The 22,123-nt window shown below is 39.4% G+C and overlaps 1 protein-coding gene across 3 annotated transcripts in view; it reads left to right on the forward strand.

Moving 5' to 3' along the window:
• The window catches only part of FLRT2 (fibronectin leucine rich transmembrane protein 2), a 92,963-nt gene extending 79,981 nt beyond the window's left edge, over positions 1 to 12,982 (forward strand). For all 3 annotated transcript variants that reach the window (XM_046647488.1, XM_046647490.1, XM_046647489.1), the window contains exon 2: positions 8,286 to 12,982. In XM_046647488.1, the coding sequence (XP_046503444.1) occupies positions 8,659 to 10,641 (1,983 nt within the window). In that variant the 5' untranslated portion in view covers positions 8,286 to 8,658 and the 3' untranslated portion in view covers positions 10,642 to 12,982. The remainder of the gene's footprint in view (positions 1 to 8,285) is intronic.
• Positions 12,983 to 22,123: the final 9,141 nt, after the last annotated feature.

A 22,123-nucleotide genomic window follows, 5' to 3' on the forward strand; every position in this document is an offset into this window, starting at 1 on the left:
AAAGAGAGGGAAGGAAGAGCAAGGAAGGGTGACTTATTCTCCTCCCCACTTCCAGGTAAATGCTGGCAGATTACACTCAGGTGCATGACAGGTTAGTGAAAGCATGGAAAGGGACCCACACATTCAGAATGAGCACTGCATATTTAAATTGGAGGGTGGAAGATGGAAGAAGAAACCTTTCAGACTCTCTGGAGTTAAGTGCACTTATTGCCTAGACACAGTCTCTTGTAGAGAAAAAAGCAGATATAACAAGATTTTCCATAAATTTTCTGTTTGGTGGATTACTGATACCACTGTGTACAGATTTTTTATTTTGTCACTTGGAATTCAAGGAACTCATGATACTTATGATATCTCATCCCAAGTGATTAGTGTACATAAGGTGGCTGTATGTTGGGCACTTGGTGATTAGTTTCACCTTCAACAGCTTTTCCCACGTGGTTCCACATACAGACCTTCCCAAGCTGTAGGATGTGGTGGCAGCCAACACGGGACTCTTTGACAATGAAGTAGGCATGGAGACTTTGTTGTCTGTCTTGCTACCATCCTGTAAGTAGCCGTCAAGTCTTTGGACACCTCCAACCCTTGGCATCTTGATGGTCCGCATCAGCTGGGCAGCCACTTGGTTTCCCACTCCAGTTGAGCCCTGCAGTGATGTGGAGAGAGCAGATAATGGGTTCCCTGGCTAATTACCTTTTACTTCTACGCTGGTCCAACCTCAAAGTGTTACCCACTGCAAATGCCAGGCTATTGCTAGTTTTGTAAATTTAAGCAGTGGGAGGGGCATTGACTTTTGCAGGCAAGTAGGTGTTGGTTTTAGTACCATTATAAGTAATACCGTTCATAAGACCATACACGAAGCCAACTTTTCTTATGGAAAATTTACAATACCATCGTCTCTCCATACCATCTATATGGCTTCAAGCAAATTACTTCATCTCTGTGGACTTCATATGAGGTTGATATACATATTTCCTATGGGTGGTTGTGGGATTAAATGAAATGAAACATTAAAATACTTTTCGTAATGTAAATAGCTTTATGCAAACAGTTATTTGACTGACATGAACCTCTACTCCACACCAGGGGCTGTACCATAGTTATCTTTCTAGTAACTGTCTCTATGCCTGGCAGGGAGTGGGCATTCCTCAATTATTTGCTGGACTGTAGTTGGTGCTGGTCAGACCACAGTGTGAGTCTTGTTTTCCATTCTGTGCAACACATATCAAGAAAGACATTCCCAATGAAGGCATCAGCCTTGCTAAGAGTCAGGAGCAAACGAAAGAAATGAGACATTTACACAGGAAGGGAGAAGATCTCAGAGACCCAGTAAATGTCTCCACCTATTTGCAGGGTTGATGGATGGGATGGGATGTTGTATATCTGTTATCTCCAAAGAAAATAACTATGATCAAAATAGTGCATGAAAGTTAGAGGAAAGTAAAATTTGATGGATTCAAAAAAACCAACTCTCTACTATGTTAGGGACAAAAGCTCCCTGGAGCAGGAGGCTTTTTGTTATTGTTGTTTTTTAAAGCCAATAATAGGAATGCCCAGCACATGATTAGTGTATGTTTCCCAGGTGTTAGATAACATTCTAAGTGATTTATAGCCCTTCAATAATCGTGAGAGATTAATACTATCATTTCCTCCATTTTACATATGCGTTCACTGGGGCACAGGGAGGTAAAGTCATGTCCCTAAATGAGCACAGCCAGTCATTGAGAAAGTCATTCAGGCCAACTGTCCCCAGAGCCCAGCTCTTGCTCATTACCCTGTCCCTACCTCTCTTAAATCACAGTTTACTGAGTGCCTGCTTGGCATTCTTACTTACTTTACATGCATTATATCTAGTCTTCCCAACAACTTCATAAGCATGACTTAAGATCTCTTGAGATGAAAAAAGAAGTCAGAGAGGTTCAGTCAAGTGCTCATTGTCATGCTAGGAATGAGTGGCTGAGCTGAGGTCAAAACTATCTGACTCCAAACTCTTTGCTCTTTCCATACCGCCACGCCACCACTCCACCTCTCACATGTTGGTTTGATGCAGAAGAGAGAAGGATCACTTGTCTCCCTGCCCTGAAAGTAATTCCTGATAGTGAGTGTCTGGGGAGTCAAACCCTAAAGTGGTGATCGTCAGACCCGCCTCGGGAAAGTTGACAAAATGTACAGGCCCCAGCCTTCTTTGAAGACCTGTCAATCCAGAATCTGCAGGGGTGGGACCCAGAAGCCTTCATTTTTCATCACCGTCCCCTAGTGTTTTTGATGACCCTTGGGGCTGGAGAATCACTGGATCAGATGATGGGAAAAATCTCTCCCAAAGAGTCGAGTCTAGGAAATTGACTATTTTCTATGCCTGAAACATGACGTGGTCAGTATCAGTTTGAGCAAATGAATGAATGTGTGAATGAGTGAACTACTTCCCTTTGAAATGTATTGAAAAGTATCTAGATATCAACTCTAGGGGCGGTCCATCCTTTATGGATTATATACATTTTTCTTTCCTTTAATCCTATTGGTGTTGTCTCAATAAAATTCTCTATTGGTACCTAGTCACAAATGCATTTATTAAACACTCTGAAGGCCCAGTCTTGCGGTCCTGATGATACAGATTTTAATGGACCCAAGGGATGGTCACTGGAAGTTCTCCTAGTGTGTTCAGAGCAGTGTGTGACAGTGATGAATGTGTCCTCAAAGTTTATGCATTTGAGGTTGTAACATTGGTTGCTGTTCTGAACTTACCCCTATTATTTGAACCAACTGCATTGGAAACCACGTGAGAACAACTTTTTAAATGTGTTAGAGAATTTTATACTTGCCAGGAGAATAGCTTTTTTTTTCTTGGTCCAATTTTAATGTTTTCAGTTCTAGACTGACTGGAGCCAGGAAATTGTCAACTGTTTAAATAAAGTCTTTCCTTTCGTTCCATCCCTCCTTCCCTCCTTCTCTCCCTCTTCCCTTCTTTCTCTCTCTTTGTTTTAGCAAAGAAAAATATTTGTCTAATGAAAAACTTCAAGAGTCTTGGTTGAGGTTCAGTGAATGAGATGGAAAAATGGTTTCAAATTAGAGGGCGGCTATTGTTAGATATTTCCCCAATTCCTCTGCTAATCCCCACATCTTGGCCGGCTAACTATAGAACTCTCTTGACTGTTGTATGAACAGTATTTATAACCTATCTTCAGGAATGTGGAAATGTGCACAAGATCTATAAATTGCTTTAGTGTTTCCAGATTGTAACAAAGACATTTGTAGTGTAGTTAGGCCTATGGATTCTGCACCTGTGTATGTCTGATTTTAAGCACAAACTGCCAAACTCCAGAAGCTCTAAGACCCATGTACCTTGGGAAACTTCTAGGAGAATCTTGCTTCAAGTTGGCTTTCTCATTTGTATCACTTCATGCACTGTGCTGTCTTGTCACAATCCAGCCAATGCCGAAACCATTAAGATTTTATTACGTTTGTCCTAGTGTCATTATATTAGGCAATCGGCAGGGCTTATTGACAATTCCTATTTTCTGTACCATGATTTTTATAGTCTGAGTTTATTAAGCGCTCCTGGAATACAGGCTCCTGGAATTAATTTAAAGAAAAAAACTTTTTAGGCAGCACCAGGAGAGAAACAGTTTGCAGAAAGCTTTTACATGATTTATGTGCTTTGAGTCCCAGCTGCTATGAAAAGAGTTAAATTAAAGTGAAGTAGCCAGGGCTAACTGCTGCTGTCACTGTCATCTGTAACAGACTGGCAGGGCCAGGTTCTTACTGTCTCCAAAAAGCATTTCCTGCATGTTGATTTACACCCAGGCTTTGGAAACTGTTTTCTACCTTAAATGAAAATTTCTGTTTTTACCTAGCACCTTCCATTAAGCCATTCCTCATAATCTCTCGTTTCCTGGAGGGGAAACTTATTCAGTGCAGTATTCAAACAAATAGGAAAGAAAAACTATGTTCTCAATATTTGAAATTCATCTTGTAAAGCAAAATGTTTTATTCTCAACATTTAGAGACTTATAAATCAAGTGGCTAATGAATTCAAAACTTGAATTTGTTTATTATTTGGTGGAAACAGGACTACCTCAGTGAGAAGCAGATAAAGAGTTGGAGGGATGTGCTGTGCAGCCAAAGTTTTGTTCCTTCTTTCATCTGGGCTGGGTTTCATGTCTTGATCACATCACAACCAGCTTGGATCTGTGTGCAGATCCAAAGAGTCTCAAATCACTTCCCTGGCTTTCACCTTTTCATCCTTCAGATCGTCGCATAGATAATCTTTCTCTGCAGCATTTTCCTGATACTCCATGGACTAGGTTAGAACTCTTTACACACTACTGTAATTCCCTGATGCTCTAAGGTTAGAGCTCTTTACAAGTACCCAGTTCGGTCATTCTCTGCTTATTCATTCTCCCCTTCGCTAAACTTTAAGCCTCATGAAACCAAAACCACGCCAGCTCTGCCTAAGACTGTATCCTCATTCTAGTGCCCAAGAAATATTGATTGAATAAATAAATGAAAAATACATTGCATTTGCACGCTTTGTCGGTGTCCATGCTCAAGAAGCATTTTTAGGTTCTGTTTCCTGGAAATATATCTTCAATTTCCTCTATAAAATCAGAAGAATAATGCTAACCTTCTAAGGTACTTGTAAGATGGTGTAGGTTCTCAGCTGACAGGGGTTCTCAACTGGGGAGGATTTTGCCACCCCCCGGGACATATATATGGCAATGTCTGATGACATTTTTGGACGCTCATGGCAGCCTCACAATAAAAGAATTATTTGACCCAAAATGTCAGTAGTGTTGAGTTTGAGAAATCCTGGGGTAGGTGAAAGTGCATAGAATTTGGCAGGTCAAAGGTGATTTTATTTTGTTCTGCATATTGGAGTTCACCTCTTTGGATATCATTAATCATAACAAATACACAGAGAATAACAGTTTATATTCATTACGATCTCACCACGTATCAGGCACCAAATGAGCTTTTCACAAATATTATGCTATTTAATCCCTTCAACAGTGCTGGGCGTTAGAAGCTATTATCCTCATTTGTCAGGTGAGGAGACTAGGACTTAAAAGGTTAAGTAATTTGTCCAAAGTCTTGCAGCTACTAAGTGTCAGAGCTGCGATGAGAACTCAGGGCCTCTGCTTTTGACCGTTATATTACACTACTTTATAAATACCGTCTCCAGCTGAAGGTCTAAAAGCATTTCTGCCTTCAGTATTCCATAGGACTTCCAGCTGAAAATATAGAGGAAATTTTAGCCTACCTAAATTTGAAAAAATCATTATTGCCTTGGTGTTTGTAATTTTACACTTGCACTAATTTGAACAAAGATCCAGTATATTGGCTGACATCATATGGAGGCTGTTGTTGATCCAAGGATTAGAACAAATCTGCTATGCACTGTTATTTTGTGGAATTCCCAAGAAGCTCAAAGAAAGCCCTGAAAGTTTGTTTTCATTCAAAATTGACCTTGTCATAGGGGATCAACACATGGTGATCTAGATGGGACTTTTCTCCTGTGAAGGTGGATAAACGGTGACAGTTTGGCCCACGTAATCTTACTAGGAGTTTTCTTCAGGACCACATCCTCCCCTTACATGATTATAAAATAACTACTCATAAGTAAAATACACCTGCAAGAGAGCAAGGCCTGGGGCACAGAGCTGGTTGGTGGGACTTTCTCCTCTTCCTTCAGAGGACATAGGTCACACAAGTGAAAAATTTCCCATGTGAATACACCATGATGGTCCCCAGGTCTGTCCCTGAGTACTTTACCTCTCAATGATTACTGCCTTGATGAGGCTTTTAGCTGGTAAACTTTCCAAGTAAACTCTGTCATCCTCAAGTATTGGTTTGTTGTTTTTCAGGCCCTGAAAACTTGGCTTCTCAACACAGTTAAGCATCTGTTCTTTTTACATAGACACGTACTTAGAGACCCTGAAACAGCTGTTTTTCTCCCTTAAAAAATTCTGTTCATTGTGTGCTACTATCACACTTGGAAGATTCTTGTGGAATACACAAAAATATATTAGATTCTATTCTTTTAGCATCACTTTCCTACCTCTTTTGAAGAGTAAATGCTAATGGCACCAAACAATTTTTTGTTCTTAAATAAAAGATGCTGTCTAAAAGTGGGCTCCTCTGATTACAAATAACTCTTTTAGCTCCTACTTGACATTAGTGGTTGTCATTCAGACAAATATTTTGCAAGAGTCCTTTGAGGCCAAGTGACTTATATAGTCATTGCACTGCTCCCCCATAAGATGTTATTTACATATAAGAGGTAATTTGAGGGCCCAGCCGGATGGTGTAGTGGTTACATTTGCATGCTCCACTTCAGCCACCCGGGGTTTGCGGGTTCCCATCCTGGGCACAGACCTACACACAGCTCATCAAGCCACGCTGTGATGGCATCCCGCATACAAAATAAAGGAACATTGGCACAGATGTTAGCTCAGAGACAATCTTCCTCACCAAAAAAAGATCTAATTTGAGACTATCTCCTGATGATGAAAGTGTTTAGTATGCCTTATGCCTTTACACTTCTCAAAAGAGTCAATTGAAATGCTTGTGGGTTTATTTTGCATTTAATAAATTAAAACATTTGAGTGATCAAATAAGATAATACTGTGTGTAGGGCAATGCTTCTCAGACTTTAATGTGCCTACCCTAAGCTCTTACTCACATGCAGATTCTGTGTTTCTAACAACTTCCCAGGTCAAGGTCAAGCTGCTGGACCAAGGATCACACTTAAGTAGCAAGTTATTAGGGAGCACTGAGATGGTTTGAAAATGTGAAACCTGAGCTAAGGGTGGCATCAAGCTGATGGCATTAAACTCATTTTTCTTATACTACCCTTAGTTCTATTACAAATTATTCTTTAAGCTTGTAGGGAGATTTTTGCTAAAGGGGATAGCTCCGGTTCAGTGGCAAAACATCTAAGTTTTAACAAATTCAATAATGTTTGATTTTTAACAAAGTATCACATCCATCTGCTTTTGGCTAGAAAGAGACTCCCTGTCTCCCCCATTTTTAAAGGTTTATGAACAACAAAAAATGAATTTTTACCATTTCTGGGTCTTCAAAGGCGTTTTTTATATGGTTTACAATCTTTTAAATTGTAGAGCAAACTTACAATATTCTTGACACTTAAATAGCACTTACAGTGTTTTTTCTTTTCTAATTATGTTTCTAAAGATAGCTAAAGGAACAAGTTCAAATAGTTCCTCTGTGCTTTTCAATATAAGATGTTTCGATCTCTGAGTATTGGTGAGAATTAAGAGACTCATAGCTAGCTGTGTCCTGTCATGTTAGCTTATTTCGTAGGGAAATCAAATCTGGCACCTTTCAATTAACTTCTTTACCTCTCTAATCTAAAAACAGATGGAACATGTTCTGGAGCAAGAAAGCATGATTACTTTCTGTGGATTGCCTTTATTTCTCCAACTGTGCCTTGTATCGTTTCAAAGTTTGCTGAAAGTCCTCTTTAAAAGCAGGAAAACACTCACAAATGGGAGGAAGGTGGTTTTTCTGCAAAACAATTTATTCCCACCCATGAGCTTGGCAACTCTCAATGGGATCACAGTGGTGTATCTCATCTGTACCTGTCGGTCCCAGAAGAGGGGTAACTGGACATGTGTCATGGACTGGAGTTTGATCATTCTGCTTGGTAACTTGAGTGTAAGCCGTTTTGGAGGAAGACAAAGATGAGAGGAGGGAAGAAGTGGGGAAGCAGGAAGAAGTGCTGTCTCTGCTTTCACTCATGCTTCTGTGTGTTAGGTTTATACTGCGTCGTCAAAGTGTCAGATCAAAAGGATGCCTCTTTTTAAATGACTTTGTCAGTCCTCGTTTTGCACTTGTTTATTTATAACTATAAAGAGTTTCACATTTTCCCTTAAATTTTATTAGTTGCTCAGTCACTCATTTCATCTTGAAACAAGACAATGACCAGTTGGATTTGTAGGTCATCATTATTTAATTCAGCGGATTCAGCAGCGTGCCTATTGTGCAAATAGATATTTAAGGGAAGATACGGATTGAGATGGAAAATTCACAATGTGACCATTGATAGTGAGAGGTAACAGTATGATTTTTTTGAAGATAATTGAATCACTCATCTCTTGAATACTTTTCAACTAAATTATTGTTACTTAGAATATCATTGAATGCCAACACACTGACTCTGGTCGTTTATCCCCAATCACATTATTCTTGAAAGGTGTACAGTCAGATCAATACATCTTCCATTAATATCTTTAACTGACTCTTCTCTCTCTACTTTCCTACAACAGATTGCAGATTGAGCTTAATCAAGAAGTTCGTAGGCTGATCAACACTCAGCTGACCTGCAACAGAAGAAAGGAGGTCTGCCTTCCCAGTTGGGCCCCTGTTGACTGCTGATAACTTGGCATCACTCATTGCCCGTGTGAAAATTCTCCCTATTGAAATTTTTTCGCACATGGAGGACAACAGCAAAGAGGGCAACACAGGCTGATAAGACCAGAGACCGCAGGAAGATTCTTTTACCGTGGGCCTTTGAGACTTTTCTTCTAGTTGGAGTTCTGGACTTGACAGAACCCCATCCAGTCATTTTGGTTTTACTATCTGTTTTTTTTTTCTTTTTCTTTTCCTCATCACTTTGTATTTTATTTCTGTACTTCAGAAATGGGCCTACAGACTACACAGTGGCCCAGCCATGGGGCTTTTTTCCTGAAATCTTGGCTTCTCATTTCCCTGGGGCTCTACTCACAAGTGTCAAAAATCCTGGCGTGCCCTAGCGTGTGCCGCTGCGACAGGAACTTTGTCTACTGTAATGAGCGAAGCTTGACCTCAGTGCCTCTTGGGATCCCGGAGGGCGTAACCGTACTCTACCTCCACAACAACCAAATTAATAATGCTGGATTTCCTGCAGAACTGCACAACGTACAGTCGGTGCACACCGTCTACCTTTACGGCAACCAACTGGATGAATTCCCCATGAATCTTCCCAAGAATGTCAGAGTCCTCCATTTGCAGGAAAACAATATTCAGACCATATCACGGGCAGCTCTTGCCCAGCTCTTGAAGCTCGAAGAGCTACACCTGGATGACAATTCTATATCCACAGTGGGGGTGGAAGATGGGGCCTTCCGGGAGGCTGTTAGTCTGAAATTGTTGTTTCTGTCCAAGAATCACCTGAGCAGTGTGCCTGTTGGGCTTCCTGTGGACTTGCAAGAGCTGAGAGTGGATGAGAATCGAATTGCTGTCATATCAGACATGGCCTTTCAGAACCTCACGAGCTTGGAGCGTCTGATCGTGGATGGGAACCTACTGACCAACAAGGGCATTGCTGAGGGCACCTTCAGCCATCTCACCAAGCTCAAGGAATTTTCAATCGTACGGAATTCACTCTCCCACCCACCTCCTGATCTCCCAGGTACACATCTGATCAGGCTCTATCTGCAGGACAACCAGATAAACCACATCCCTTTGACAGCCTTCTCAAATCTCCGCAAGCTGGAGCGACTGGATATATCCAACAACCAACTGCGCATGTTGACTCAAGGGGTCTTTGATAACCTCTCCAACCTGAAGCAGCTCACTGCTCGGAATAACCCTTGGTTTTGTGACTGCAGTATTAAGTGGGTCACAGAATGGCTCAAATATATCCCTTCCTCTCTCAATGTGCGGGGTTTCATGTGCCAAGGTCCTGAACAAGTCCGGGGGATGGCTGTTAGGGAGTTGAATATGAATCTCTTGGCGTGTCCCACCACGACCCCTGGCCTGCCTCTCTTCACCCCAGCCCCAAGTACAGTTTCTCCCACAACTCAGCCTCCCACACTCTCTGTCCCAACCCCCAGCAGAAGCTATACGCCTCTAACTCCTACTGCATCGAAACTTCCCACAATTCCCGACTGGGATGGCAGAGAAAGAGTGACCCCACCTATTTCTGAACGGATCCAACTCTCTATCCATTTTGTGAATGACACTTCCATTCAAGTCAGCTGGCTCTCTCTCTTTACTGTGATGGCCTACAAACTCACGTGGGTGAAAATGGGCCACAGTCTAGTAGGGGGCATTGTTCAGGAACGCATAGTCAGTGGTGAGAAGCAACATTTGAGCCTGGTTAACTTAGAGCCCAGATCCACCTATCGGATTTGTTTAGTGCCACTGGATGCTTTTAACTACCGAGCTGTGGAAGACACCATCTGTTCCGAGGCCACCACGCATGCCTCCTATGTGAACAATGGCAGTAACACCGCTTCCAGCCACGAGCAGACGACGTCCCACAGCATGGGCTCCCCTTTTCTGCTGGCTGGCCTGATTGGGGGCGCAGTGATATTTGTGCTGGTGGTCTTACTCAGCGTCTTTTGCTGGCACATGCACAAAAAGGGGCGCTACACCTCGCAGAAGTGGAAATACAACCGAGGCCGGCGGAAAGATGACTATTGCGAGGCAGGCACCAAGAAGGACAATTCCATCCTGGAGATGACGGAAACCAGCTTTCAGATCGTCTCCTTAAATAACGATCAGCTCCTTAAAGGAGATTTCAGACTGCAGCCCATTTACACCCCAAATGGGGGCATTAGTTACACAGACTGCCATATCCCCAACAACATGCGATACTGCAACAGCAGTGTGCCAGACCTGGAGCACTGCCATACGTGACAGCCAGAGGCCCAGCGTTATAAAGGCGGACAGTAAAACTCTTGAGAACACACACGTGTGTGCACATAAAGACACGCAAATTACATTTGATAAATGTTACACGGATGCATTTGTGCATTTGAATACTCTGTAATTTATACGGTGTACTATATAATGGGATTTAAAAAAAAGTGCTATCTTTTCTATTTCAAGTTAATTACAAACAGTTTTGTAACTCTTTGCTTTTTAAATCTTAAAAAAAAAATAGTTGCTGAAGTACTGTACAGGGTTGTACAATGAGAACCCAACGCCAAGGGAAAAGAATGAGTGATTCTTCCTCATGATGCTCATTAACCACTTCGCTGTTGAAGCTGTCAGAATAAATTCCTTTCTTAGAGTGGGTGGTCAGATGAAAGGGCAGGTTAAAATGGACTTATCAGGGGAGGATAAAGAATATGGGTAAAACAAGAAAGGACCCAGATATCTTCATGCTATTTCTGTACTTTCTAGTCTGGAAGAAGAGTTAAAAATTCCAAAGTATAAGAAAGGAGGTAGTTACCATGGTTTGACCCAAAAGAAGAAATGTAGAAAGCATCACGAGGAAGTGAGTTCCCATGAGCCAAGTTAACCCAACCTGGCAGAATGGATAAAATGAGATGACATTTGAAAAGACCTCACAACTCCAGGGTTGGCTTTCTGACTGGGAACTTAAAAATCACTCCTCGTGCCTCCCAAACCCTATGTGATAAGAGAGTTAGAGACCTGAATCTTATTTCAGTCATCTTCAGGGGCAGCTATGATGTCCCAGCAAGGAAACTCCCTTTAAAAGTGTTACTATTCAAATTATATGTCGGGTTGAATCACATTCAACAGAGATATATTCTAGAATACTTTTTTTAGAAGAGGCTAATAAAATAACAGGAAGAATTATATTGAATGGAATTATTTTTGATAATGAGAATTATTTGGGTAGATTCACTGCAGCTATGTCAACATGATATTTAGACCAACAGGGGATCAATATTTGGAATATACTAAACTGGTTACTTAAAAATTATTGATACCATTTAGACAAAAGCAAGTGATCCGTGGTTCTGCTATACTGCATCAATGGACTTTGTTAGTATCATGTTGAAATAGCTTGAATTAATACCTTTATCCCCTCGCAAATTCTTGTCTTCCAATCACCTCACATATATTTTCATAATTAGCTGTTTATGCTATGTTTGTTTTATGCCCCTCTGCTCAAAATTTGAAGGAAAATTATGGATGCCAGTCTTGGTTGCACAAAATATCCATAAACATTTAACACTTTAAAATGCACACTAATTTTCACTGCTAATAATTCTGTAAGGACACATCAAAGCTGGCCAAAATATATTGTTTGTTTGTTTATTTTAAAGCAATACTGAGTTTCCACCTTGGGCTGACTTTGATCCTGTTCCATTTTTGAAATTTCATTTATTCCTTTTCAATCTTGGATGTTCCTCTTCTTTGGGAATCGTGGAGGGATCATCAATCTTATAATAACAGGATAACAGATGAAAAATGGACAAGTCATAGAATGAAGTGTTGTTCCCCTAATCTTGGCAGAGCAGGGCATAGAGCAGAGGGCACAGAGAAGAGAGGGATATCCGGGCTTAGTTCTAGATGTTTTTGGAGCACTGTCCATCCTCAGAGAGTGTGTATAATTTACCCCTTTCTATCCCTTAGATGTAGAAGGGCTATCGATCACATACATTATTTAAAATATACACTCTTGGAAGGTTCATCTTAAAATCAAATTTAGGCATTTCACTCTATGCACATTTCCTTTACCACTGGCCACTATTTTCTGGACCCATGAAGTTAATGTCACAATCATTTTTGCTTTCTATTTCTCTCACTTTTAACAAAATAGAACTGTGATGTGTCTTCTTTGTAAAAGTTTAGGTATAAAATGCTATGCAAGTTTTTCTTTATAGTAAGAGCTTTATTTTCTTTAATAATATACCCCAACTTATATGTTTTAATCTCCCTTGTCCCTCAGAATAAGCAAAATTACAGAATAACTGAAGCTATAATCTTGTAGACACAAGAGTCAAAACTGTGCAGTCAGTCAAGCTGAAATTAACTACGAATTAATTTTAATTAATTCTAAAGCGACTTTGGTTTCCATGTTAGTCTCTTAGCTAGCAAGTTTTGCCTGTTGCTTTTTTAAAGCTGGATCCACACAGTGAAGGGACAAGACAGTCTGTGAAGGTGATCAGTATAGCAGTAAAATTCAGGACAAGGACATGGGGTTTTGTGTATTTAACTGGATAATTCCCTTCCACTCTCCTCTTCCCCTTGGCTGTGTAGATAAAACTGTGTGTTCAAATGATGGTACTTTGACTTTTGAGAGTTTCTTTTCCTTTTAGCCACAAAATAATCTTTCTCATTTATTTGTATGTATGTATAACCCAACGAGGGATATTTGGCTGCTGAAACTTCTTTGTTTTGGGCCAAGAAGACCAAGGTTGGAGAGATTTCGACAATGTCTTATGGGATTCATGGAATTATTTGGGGCTTAAGTGGTACAACGGACATCTAGTCATGTGAAATGGTTAGAATGATCTGAAATGGTTCCTTTGCTAGAATGTGTTCCTGAAGAGAGAGAATCTAGTTATAGGCTTTATTTTGATCTTGTGCACAACATGACAAAGACTGCTAAAATTAAGATCAATCTCCCGTTTGTAATAGTGCCCTTGGAGCTCTCGCTTACACCAGGATAGAAAGCACATCATGGAATTTGTAATGTCTTATGTGTCTTAGAAAAACTGCTGGACACCCCTCAGTGGTGGATTGCTTTGATTGGCACTTTCAGTCACAGGAATGTGTTTTGTCCATATATCTGCTCTGTGTTTGGGCCTTTCTTGCTGTTATTACTACATATTTTGAGGAGATTAATCAAGAGTCAAAGTTGAAGGTACAGGCCACATCCATGAACAAAGCCAATCTCAGTGGTTTATAAAGAACTGGATGCCATCTGACCAAATGAGATGATTTCAGATAGTATATGACCACTTTGAGAGCTAGATGACTCTCACTGTGCAGGGGGAATTTCAAAAGAAAAAGGCACAGCCCTGATCAGAGTGATATCATTGACCGTCATTCATACCCAGGATTGTCATTAATACCTACTTGTTTGGGGAGAATTGTTTGATCATGGGAGAGACCGTGAGCTTCCCTCAAAGCTGACCCATGCCATGGGACAACCACAGGCGAGACAAAAAGTATGTTCCCTGCCTATTTTCCTTGTGTAACAAGTGGAAAACACACTGCCCTGTGAGAAATAATGCAATTTCTAATTTTCTGAATGTTTGTTGAAAATACAATTGGATATTTTCCCTGAGGTTAAAAAAAAGCGTAATGTGACCAGTCTTGTAAAAAGTATTAATGAAGTAGCTAATATGACTGCCCAATTTCCTGCTAGTGCAGATCGCAGTGGTCTTCGTTGTTTCACAGGAGTCAGAACTTCCCTCCCAGCTGAGGAGGACAAGCTCTTCATGTTGTGTGCAGAGCATCATTCCAGACACAAGGCAACGTTGTTGCAGTCCACAGGGAGCAGATGCTGAACTTGATCAGCAAACCTCAGCCACAGAGCCCACTGCGGCTTTTGACAGTGAAGTAGTTACTTTCCATTAATTTCTTTGTTTATAGCATTTTTCTCTAACCTATAACAAGGAGACATTAAATTTTACTTTACACCACGAGAGTAATGGTTTTGCTCATGACTTACCTTGCCAGCTTCATGAGAAAGAAAAATAGAAAAAAGTGCCCAAAAGAGAAAGAGACATAGACACAAAACAAACAAAAACCCCCTCCTAGTTTTAGTCTTGTCAAACCTTCAGTGATACTCTGTTTTTTTAAGTCAAAATACTAATGTAGGAAGCTGTAGTTTACAATCTGCTCTGACTTCTTCAGCAGGGTCGACAGACGACTGCTGGCAATGGGGGATGCCTGTCACTGTTTGTGGGGAGAAAGTTTTGTACATGAATGATATCGTTGTTAGAACAGATCAGATTCTTTTGCTATAGTTTTTGTTTTTTCTTTTTCTAGCAGCACATCCAGCAGAAGAGCACAAAGCAAGGCCATTGCAACAGACATTTTTAAACTACTATAAAACACACACGTGCGTGCACACACACACAACACACACAAACACACACACTGGGGCATTTGTAAAGGGATTCATGGGATGTAAGATTTATAGGCAAGTGAAGGCGTCGCCACTGTGTGTCCCTCATAGGACCAGTCTTTACTCACTGAAAGTTAATCCTGATGATTTGTTATTGTTTGAACCATGTGTTGACTTGCTTCTGGTTTATGTTTAGTGTGTTCTCGCTGACAAGGGACTACAAGGGGCTGGAAGATATTGCATCACACATCCTCTGAGACCTACCATGTCGCACACTTTGTTAACGCCAAACTTCACTCTACACTATACAGTACCTTGTTGATATATTCAGTAAAGGCTTATTTTAAAAGAAAACCACATTGTGTTTATCTGAGTAAGTTCATTGGGATACAGTTCATTGTGTTGTTAACGGCAAAGAGAAATGAAGAATGCTTCCTGTGGATGCAGGAGGATGGCAGGAATGAAGAAGGTAATAGAATTTTTCATCTTCTCCTACCTTGAAGACAACTTCTGTTTTTTAAGGCGTTTGGCCCTTTTAGTGTGAGGAATTTATATAAAATCCTCATGTTCTTTTCTGTTTCCTGACTAAATCGTGTGTTGCTATGAGTATCTTTTAAATATACACACATACTTTGAGCATATTATTTTATATCTGTGAAATCTATGTTGTTTAGGATATAGTAAATACCAATGTAGTTATCCAATCAGAATAGTCTTTTTCCCTATTTCGTAGTATACACTATTGGTTTTAAATGTCAATTCTCATGGTATTTTTCTACTTCATAATTGTTCATAGCTCATCCACCCACACTTTCAGTGAGCACTGATGAAAACATATCCATTGAGATGTTTAAGTTTGACTGGATTAATCTCATGATTTTCCAAAACTCCTTTCTCTAACCCCTCTTGGCCATTTCACTAATAATGTGTTTGACAGAGATGGAATCAGGAAATAAAATCATGACACTTCACTTAACAATATTAATTATTTGCAGGATCTCTGTTGGAAAATTAACTATAGAAGGCAGTGGTAACAGGCTATTCATATTACATTTGGGAGGTTTTCTGTAAAATAATGTCCGCATATTCTTGGCTACTTTTGCCAAGAGTTACAAACTTTATTCTATAGAGACCAGAACCTTAGTCAAGGAATACCATTCATTCAAAATTTATTAAACTCCTTCTGCTCTGTTTCAGGCACTGGTCTGAGTTCAGAGGTTTCATAGAAGAATAAAATACAGTCTTAGCCAAATCAAGCATGTCTTCTACTCCACTATGTTCCTAAAGAAATGTGTTTGTTCATCCAATGTATTTACTCCTCATCTACTTTCTACAGAGTACTCTGTTAGGTTCCACTGGGGATTCAGAGAAAGCTATGACTTCACTGCTAAGGAGCTCACAGATGGTGGAATAAACTCATTTTCTAACACATTCCAGTGTCTCAGAGCCCATGTAGTAACTGTACATTGTTTCAAACTCAACAGAATATCTAAGGTAATAAAAGAGACCCACATACTTGGTCAATTTGATGATGCATCTATCATATATTTTAGATCATCTTGGTGTTTAATAGGTGGAACAAAATGATAGTGCATTGATAAAATCAGAGCTCTATGTGAATTAAATTTTCAAGTTTATACCAAGTACTTGAAAATTTAGAAATTGTATTTGGTAATTATATGTGCAATCTCTTAAATTTCCATTGAATACCAGGATAGAAATCAATCCAAAATAATAATAATGGTGTCTGACTCCATGGACTCTTTAACTGTTTTCTTCCCTCTTAGTAAATTGACTAGCCTTAAGATTGACTAGCCTTCAGGACAAATTCTTAGCCAATGTTTAAGATTTTTGATGATGGAGATATCATAACTTCACTCAGTGGATGCATTTATCCATTAGTGTTTGTGACAAATCAAGGGAATATTTTTAAAAACCTCAAAATGTCTGTGTTTTATAAATCTGTTGGTCATCCCTTCCTATTTTTAATAGAAATCCTGTTTTTGTGATTATTTGATGGTTGCACATTTAATTGATTTGAAAGCTTCAGATGGAATCAGATATGTCTACACCCACAGGGTGAGCTGAGAAAACTATTAGAAGGACTTGAGTCAGGTTATTTTTAGTAATGAATTTGTTTCATACTTGAGAGGTTGCTCTAAGTATTTTTTAGATCTGCTGAAGCTGCTCAAATGTCAGAATGTATTATGGCATTAACAAACTGGCGTCTGGATTTATGCTTTTCTTTATAGCACAAATAATATGTGCTTTAGAGGATATTATTCAACCTTTACTTTTATTAGTTATACAGAAAGTTAGGGATAAAGAATTTTTAATGTTATACTCCAAACCAGATACCATTGTAGCACATACACCAACTAAGGATCACATTTGCCCATTTTCTTGCTGTGAAGTCTAAACTAGATGAAAATTTCAATATGTCCTTAGGGGGATTCTTGTCATTTCGATGACATAATAAATCTCCATATTGGGTCGATCTTTTCCTAATCAAATATAAAACTGTGCTGGCTCAGAGAGTCTGCTAAACTTTCTGGTTTGGGTAGTATGGGCTTAGTATAGTTTTGTTTTCATTCAGTAGATATTTCCTGAGGCCTCATAGGTTTTGGTGGTAAGACTTTTCCAGGAGAGTTAACTTTGCGTCACCAAAAGTCTTTCCTAGAAGTTGCTGGTATTCAACACATGGCCTAGGCTATTCCTGCCTCTTTGCCTTCTTTGAGTGCTGGCACTCCTACGTTTAAACAATCAGCCGACAATTCTAGTTTCAGCACCTACCTGCTCTCTCAAACGTTTCTTCTCTCAGTTTCCTAACTCCGACATGGCTAAGATCCTTCCTCTAGCCTATTTCATGTCACCCTTTCCTACACACGGCAGGACAAAGGATAATCTATTAAGAATGCTTGTTTGTGACACTGTCTTGCTTTCAAACTATTCCATTACCATTACTGTGAGAGAGAATTCCAACGCCTTGTGTGACGTCTGTGTCGTCCCACATATGTTGCTCCCTGACATTCCTTAGCAGTGTTTCCTCCTCATTTATGATGTGCTCTTGACTAGATAGAGAGTTACAGTGAGCCAAGAGCTTTCCATCTCTCTCCAAGAGATCGCAAGCGCCTTCACACTGCTATAGTTTTGCTCCAGGTCTTTCATCCTATGACATTCACTTTCTCCTTTGTCTGGTGATGTGTTCCTCTTTCAAGATACAATTCAAATGCCTGCCTCTCGGAAAACTTCTTGAATCACACCTGCCAATTATCTGATCTCTCTGTGCAGTTAATATAACCTTAAAATACGTTTATTTACAGCACCTCTATATTATAATTTTTCATGGGTCTGTGTGGACCTCATCCAGTGCTGAGCACAGTGTCCAGCCCCTGGTAGGTGCCCAGCAAATGCTTTTGGAGAAAGTGTGAAGGGAGCACGTGAAACTCTGTAGTCATGTCCGACTCCCTGTGGGGTCAGCTCTCCACGCACACCAGCAGCTCCGATGACAGCTACCCTGTCAATCTCCTAGAGCTGCACGACTTTTTTAAAAGCCTCAGATAGAGCTGTAGAATTCTGAATTATGCAGAATAAGCCTTGTTCAAATGCCACAAAATGCATTTTGTAAGAAGCAACAGAACGTACATATTTTCTTAAAAGTCTCTTGGTTACCCATTACTATATTTTTGACGGAAATGTTGTTTTTGTGATGATATCGTGGCCACACCTTTATCTGATTTGAAAGCTCTAGATGGAATCAGGATGTGTCTTCACCCACAGTGAAGGCTGAGAGAACTATTAAAATGATTTGAAGAACATCCTTTTTATACTTTACAGATAACCTTAAAACTCTGAGCCAGCTTACAGAAAGGCATATAAAGAGATATCTTAGAGAATTGCTCTGCAACAAAATGTCACCATCATAAAATGTATACGAAGTATGGGTAGATGCAAAGTCAAAGTAAGACATTTTGCCAGTTTGCTGGTCAAAATGAATTCTTCGTATGTAAAAAGCAGAGGTAGATTTTTTTTTTCATCTCCATTAGCAATATCAAAAGGTTGGTCAGGGGCTGGCCCAATGGTGTAGTGGTTAAGTTGGGTGTGCTCCGCTTCGGCAGACCAGGTTCGCAGGTTTGGATACCAGGCATGGTCCTACACAACTAGTCAGCCATGTTGTGGCAGCGACGCACGTATAAAATGGAGGAAGACTGGCACAGATGTTAGCTCAGGGCTAATCTTCTTCAAGCAAAAAAAAAAGGAAGATTGGCAACAGATGTTAACTCAGGGCTAATCTTCCTCAGCAAAAAAAAAAAAAAAAAAAGGATAGTCATTATTCACTGTGTCATATCCTATATCAAAAATATGGCATATGTCATTTAAAGGTTCATGTTGTAGTATCTTGGTTATTACCATGAGAATAAATAATCTCTCCTAGAAATGATACTCATAATGAAGGCAGTGGAGAGTGGTGGTTATTAAGAACTCAGACTTGAAATGGGTTGACTTATTTTGCCATTAACCTGTCAATTGGCCTTGTTTAATAACTTACACTTTATGGTCATCTGTTTCTTTTACCTTAAATGGAGACAGTGAAGACTAATACATATGATGGTCAGAACTTAAGGTATATGTTACAGTTAACATAGTATCTGGGTCTGACTAAATACCATCAAGAACCTAGTATTTTTCAGGCAATCGCAATTCACAAGCACAAGGTGACATATCGCCAAACTTATGTGATGAAACCAACCTTTGGGAGTGTTAAGATCAGAATTATATGTAGGGATCATCTATTCAAGATAATTAGCATCCAAAATTCCACATAACTGTGTACAACCATATTAACACATGTCTGACAGGGAGTTTTCCATTTTCCTTATTCTTCTGGAAAAGTTGAGAAAGTGAGGTCCCATAAGGCAACACAAAACAATACCAGGTCCTCTGTCTCATGGTGTAGTTTTGCTCAAGGTCTTTCATCCTACAACATTCACTTTCTCCTTTGTCCGGTGACATGTTCCTCCTTCAAGATACAATTCAAATGCCCACCTTTCGGAAAACTTCTTGAATCACACCTGCCAATTATCTGATCTCTCAGTGGATTATCTGACCCACTGAATAGCACTGTTGAATGGAAAAAGAATAGGTTTCTTTGTAATGTAACATATGTAGCATATTTCCTCTCTAACCTGCAGAGCGTATGCAGGTGTGGTTACTGCTGAAAATTAATTCAGGAAATGTATCAAAGTGGTGAGTATCAAAAAGAATGTTCAGAAGAAATTGAAACATTTAAAAAAATCAAGATAATAACCTCCTGTTTCAAAAATCTATAATGTTAAATGACATAGTTTTATTTAATTCTACTGCACCACCAACTATGGTGTCCACATCCACACTTGATTGGCAGTTAGTGGGGATGGTAACAACCAAATGGAGGAGTGCTTTAAGGGGTCTGCAATGCAGATGTGATAGTCTACATGCTGTCACGTAGTTACTTTCTGCAATCAATACCATTCTTAATTTTGTAATCCAGTTGTAATTAAGAGGCATGCATCCTCTTTAGCTGGGTTGTCTTGGTTTTTCCTTCTGTACACTTTCTTTTGATGGTAGTTAAAATAGTCTCAAAGCAGCTCACTCACTGGGGTCTACATTAGAATGGTTTTCCATTTTATCTCATATTTTCTTGCTCAATAAATGCAGAAGATCAGACATTTGGATGCTATGGGAAAAAATACTTTCTCTTCTAGTCCTTGGCTGCAGAGTTTAATTGGTTTCAGGGCAATTATTTGGCAAGTATAAATCAATACTGGCATTCTCATGATCTATACCCAATTTCTTTTCTGTTTGGGTCAGTGTCTATTTTGATAGATTGGTGCCCAGCTCTTTCTATTGTTAAATATTTTACATATTGGCCCTTGTTAGATGGACTACAATACACTCCACTAGTGTATCTGAAGTAAGGGGGACCCAGTTGTTTTGTAATGGAGGCCAATCACGTCTGATAGAGAACAGCGGTTTCTATACAGCCTATTGGCTGGGGAGCTAAATTATTGAAACATGACAAATCTCTTTAATTCTGAGTTCAAAGCTGTCTAGAGCTAGATTCATCCTTGCCCCAACCCACACTAACCTTGGGCCTTGGGCACGTTTGTGCTTCATCTGTACAAGGGGTAATTACAAAACTTACCTCAGCAACAGCAGTACAGTACAATGTCTGGCACACCCCAAGTGTTCGATGAATGTCAGTTACTTTCTGAAAATATAGGGAGCTAATGTCCAACAAATTGGGATCCATAGCTCGGGTCTCCCTTGGATCTTGTGTAAGACCCTTCATCTCTCTGGCTCGTTTCTTCTTAGTTGAAAGCATAAGAGTTTGGTTGATTTCTTAAGTTCTTTTGGACTTTAAATTTTGTTTCATTTTTGTTGATTTTCCATGAAGTTTATCTTCAGTAGTTGAGCTGATTTATGTCCTATTTTCTTACAAATTCAGAAAGATGTGTATGGGATAGAAAACAAGGGGCATGCTGACACTCACTTTCATTAACTTTATTACAAAGACTGACATGTCTCCCCTTGGTTATAACAGCAAACTCGATATGTTTGTGAAACAATATGCACAGTCATTAAAAGCAGGAGTTGTGGAATCCAGAGAACTCCCACTTTGTACCTGTGTGGTATTACTTAATGCTCCTAAGCCTCAGTTTTCTCATGTGTGAAATGGGGTACTAATACTTGTGAGGAGTCTATGAGATAAGTAATGTCAAGTGTTCAGTGCATTGACTGGAGTTCACTCAAACCCATTATGACTGAAGAATTACTAAGGAATAGAAAAATAAGCAAATGGAAGAAAACTCAATCTTATTAATACAATTACCTTTCCCTTAAAAGAGGGAAATTCAAACTACGTTACTAAGTAGATATATTTATAAAGTACTTTATTTCAATAAAAAGTATCAAAGTTAGATTTTCCTACAGTAAAAATTGTATAAAGCAAAATTGTTTCTTAAAATATTAAATGCATTTTCTGTCTTTTCAGGCCTTTTATCTAATAGTTATTAAACTTTAAATATTCAACTGGAAAAGAATTATGAGAAGAATACCCAGGAAAATGATAAATGTGGTTTATTTTTGATGAAATACAACATATTTTAATGTTAACTCTGCCACTTCTTATCTTTGAACCTTGAAAAAGTATACAATTATGGTCTAAAAAAAATAAAGAATGAGTTTCTAGAATAATTAGGAAATACTTCTTTCCAGGACCTTTACTTCATTAATAAAACCACTGCTAACAGTTCACAATGGGATGTTAATTTCAAAGTGTTCAGCCTTAAAGTGGTTGCCTGA

This window comes from Equus quagga, chromosome 20 (genome assembly GCF_021613505.1).
Source record: "Equus quagga isolate Etosha38 chromosome 20, UCLA_HA_Equagga_1.0, whole genome shotgun sequence".
NCBI classification, from domain to species: Eukaryota; Metazoa; Chordata; class Mammalia; order Perissodactyla; family Equidae; genus Equus; species Equus quagga.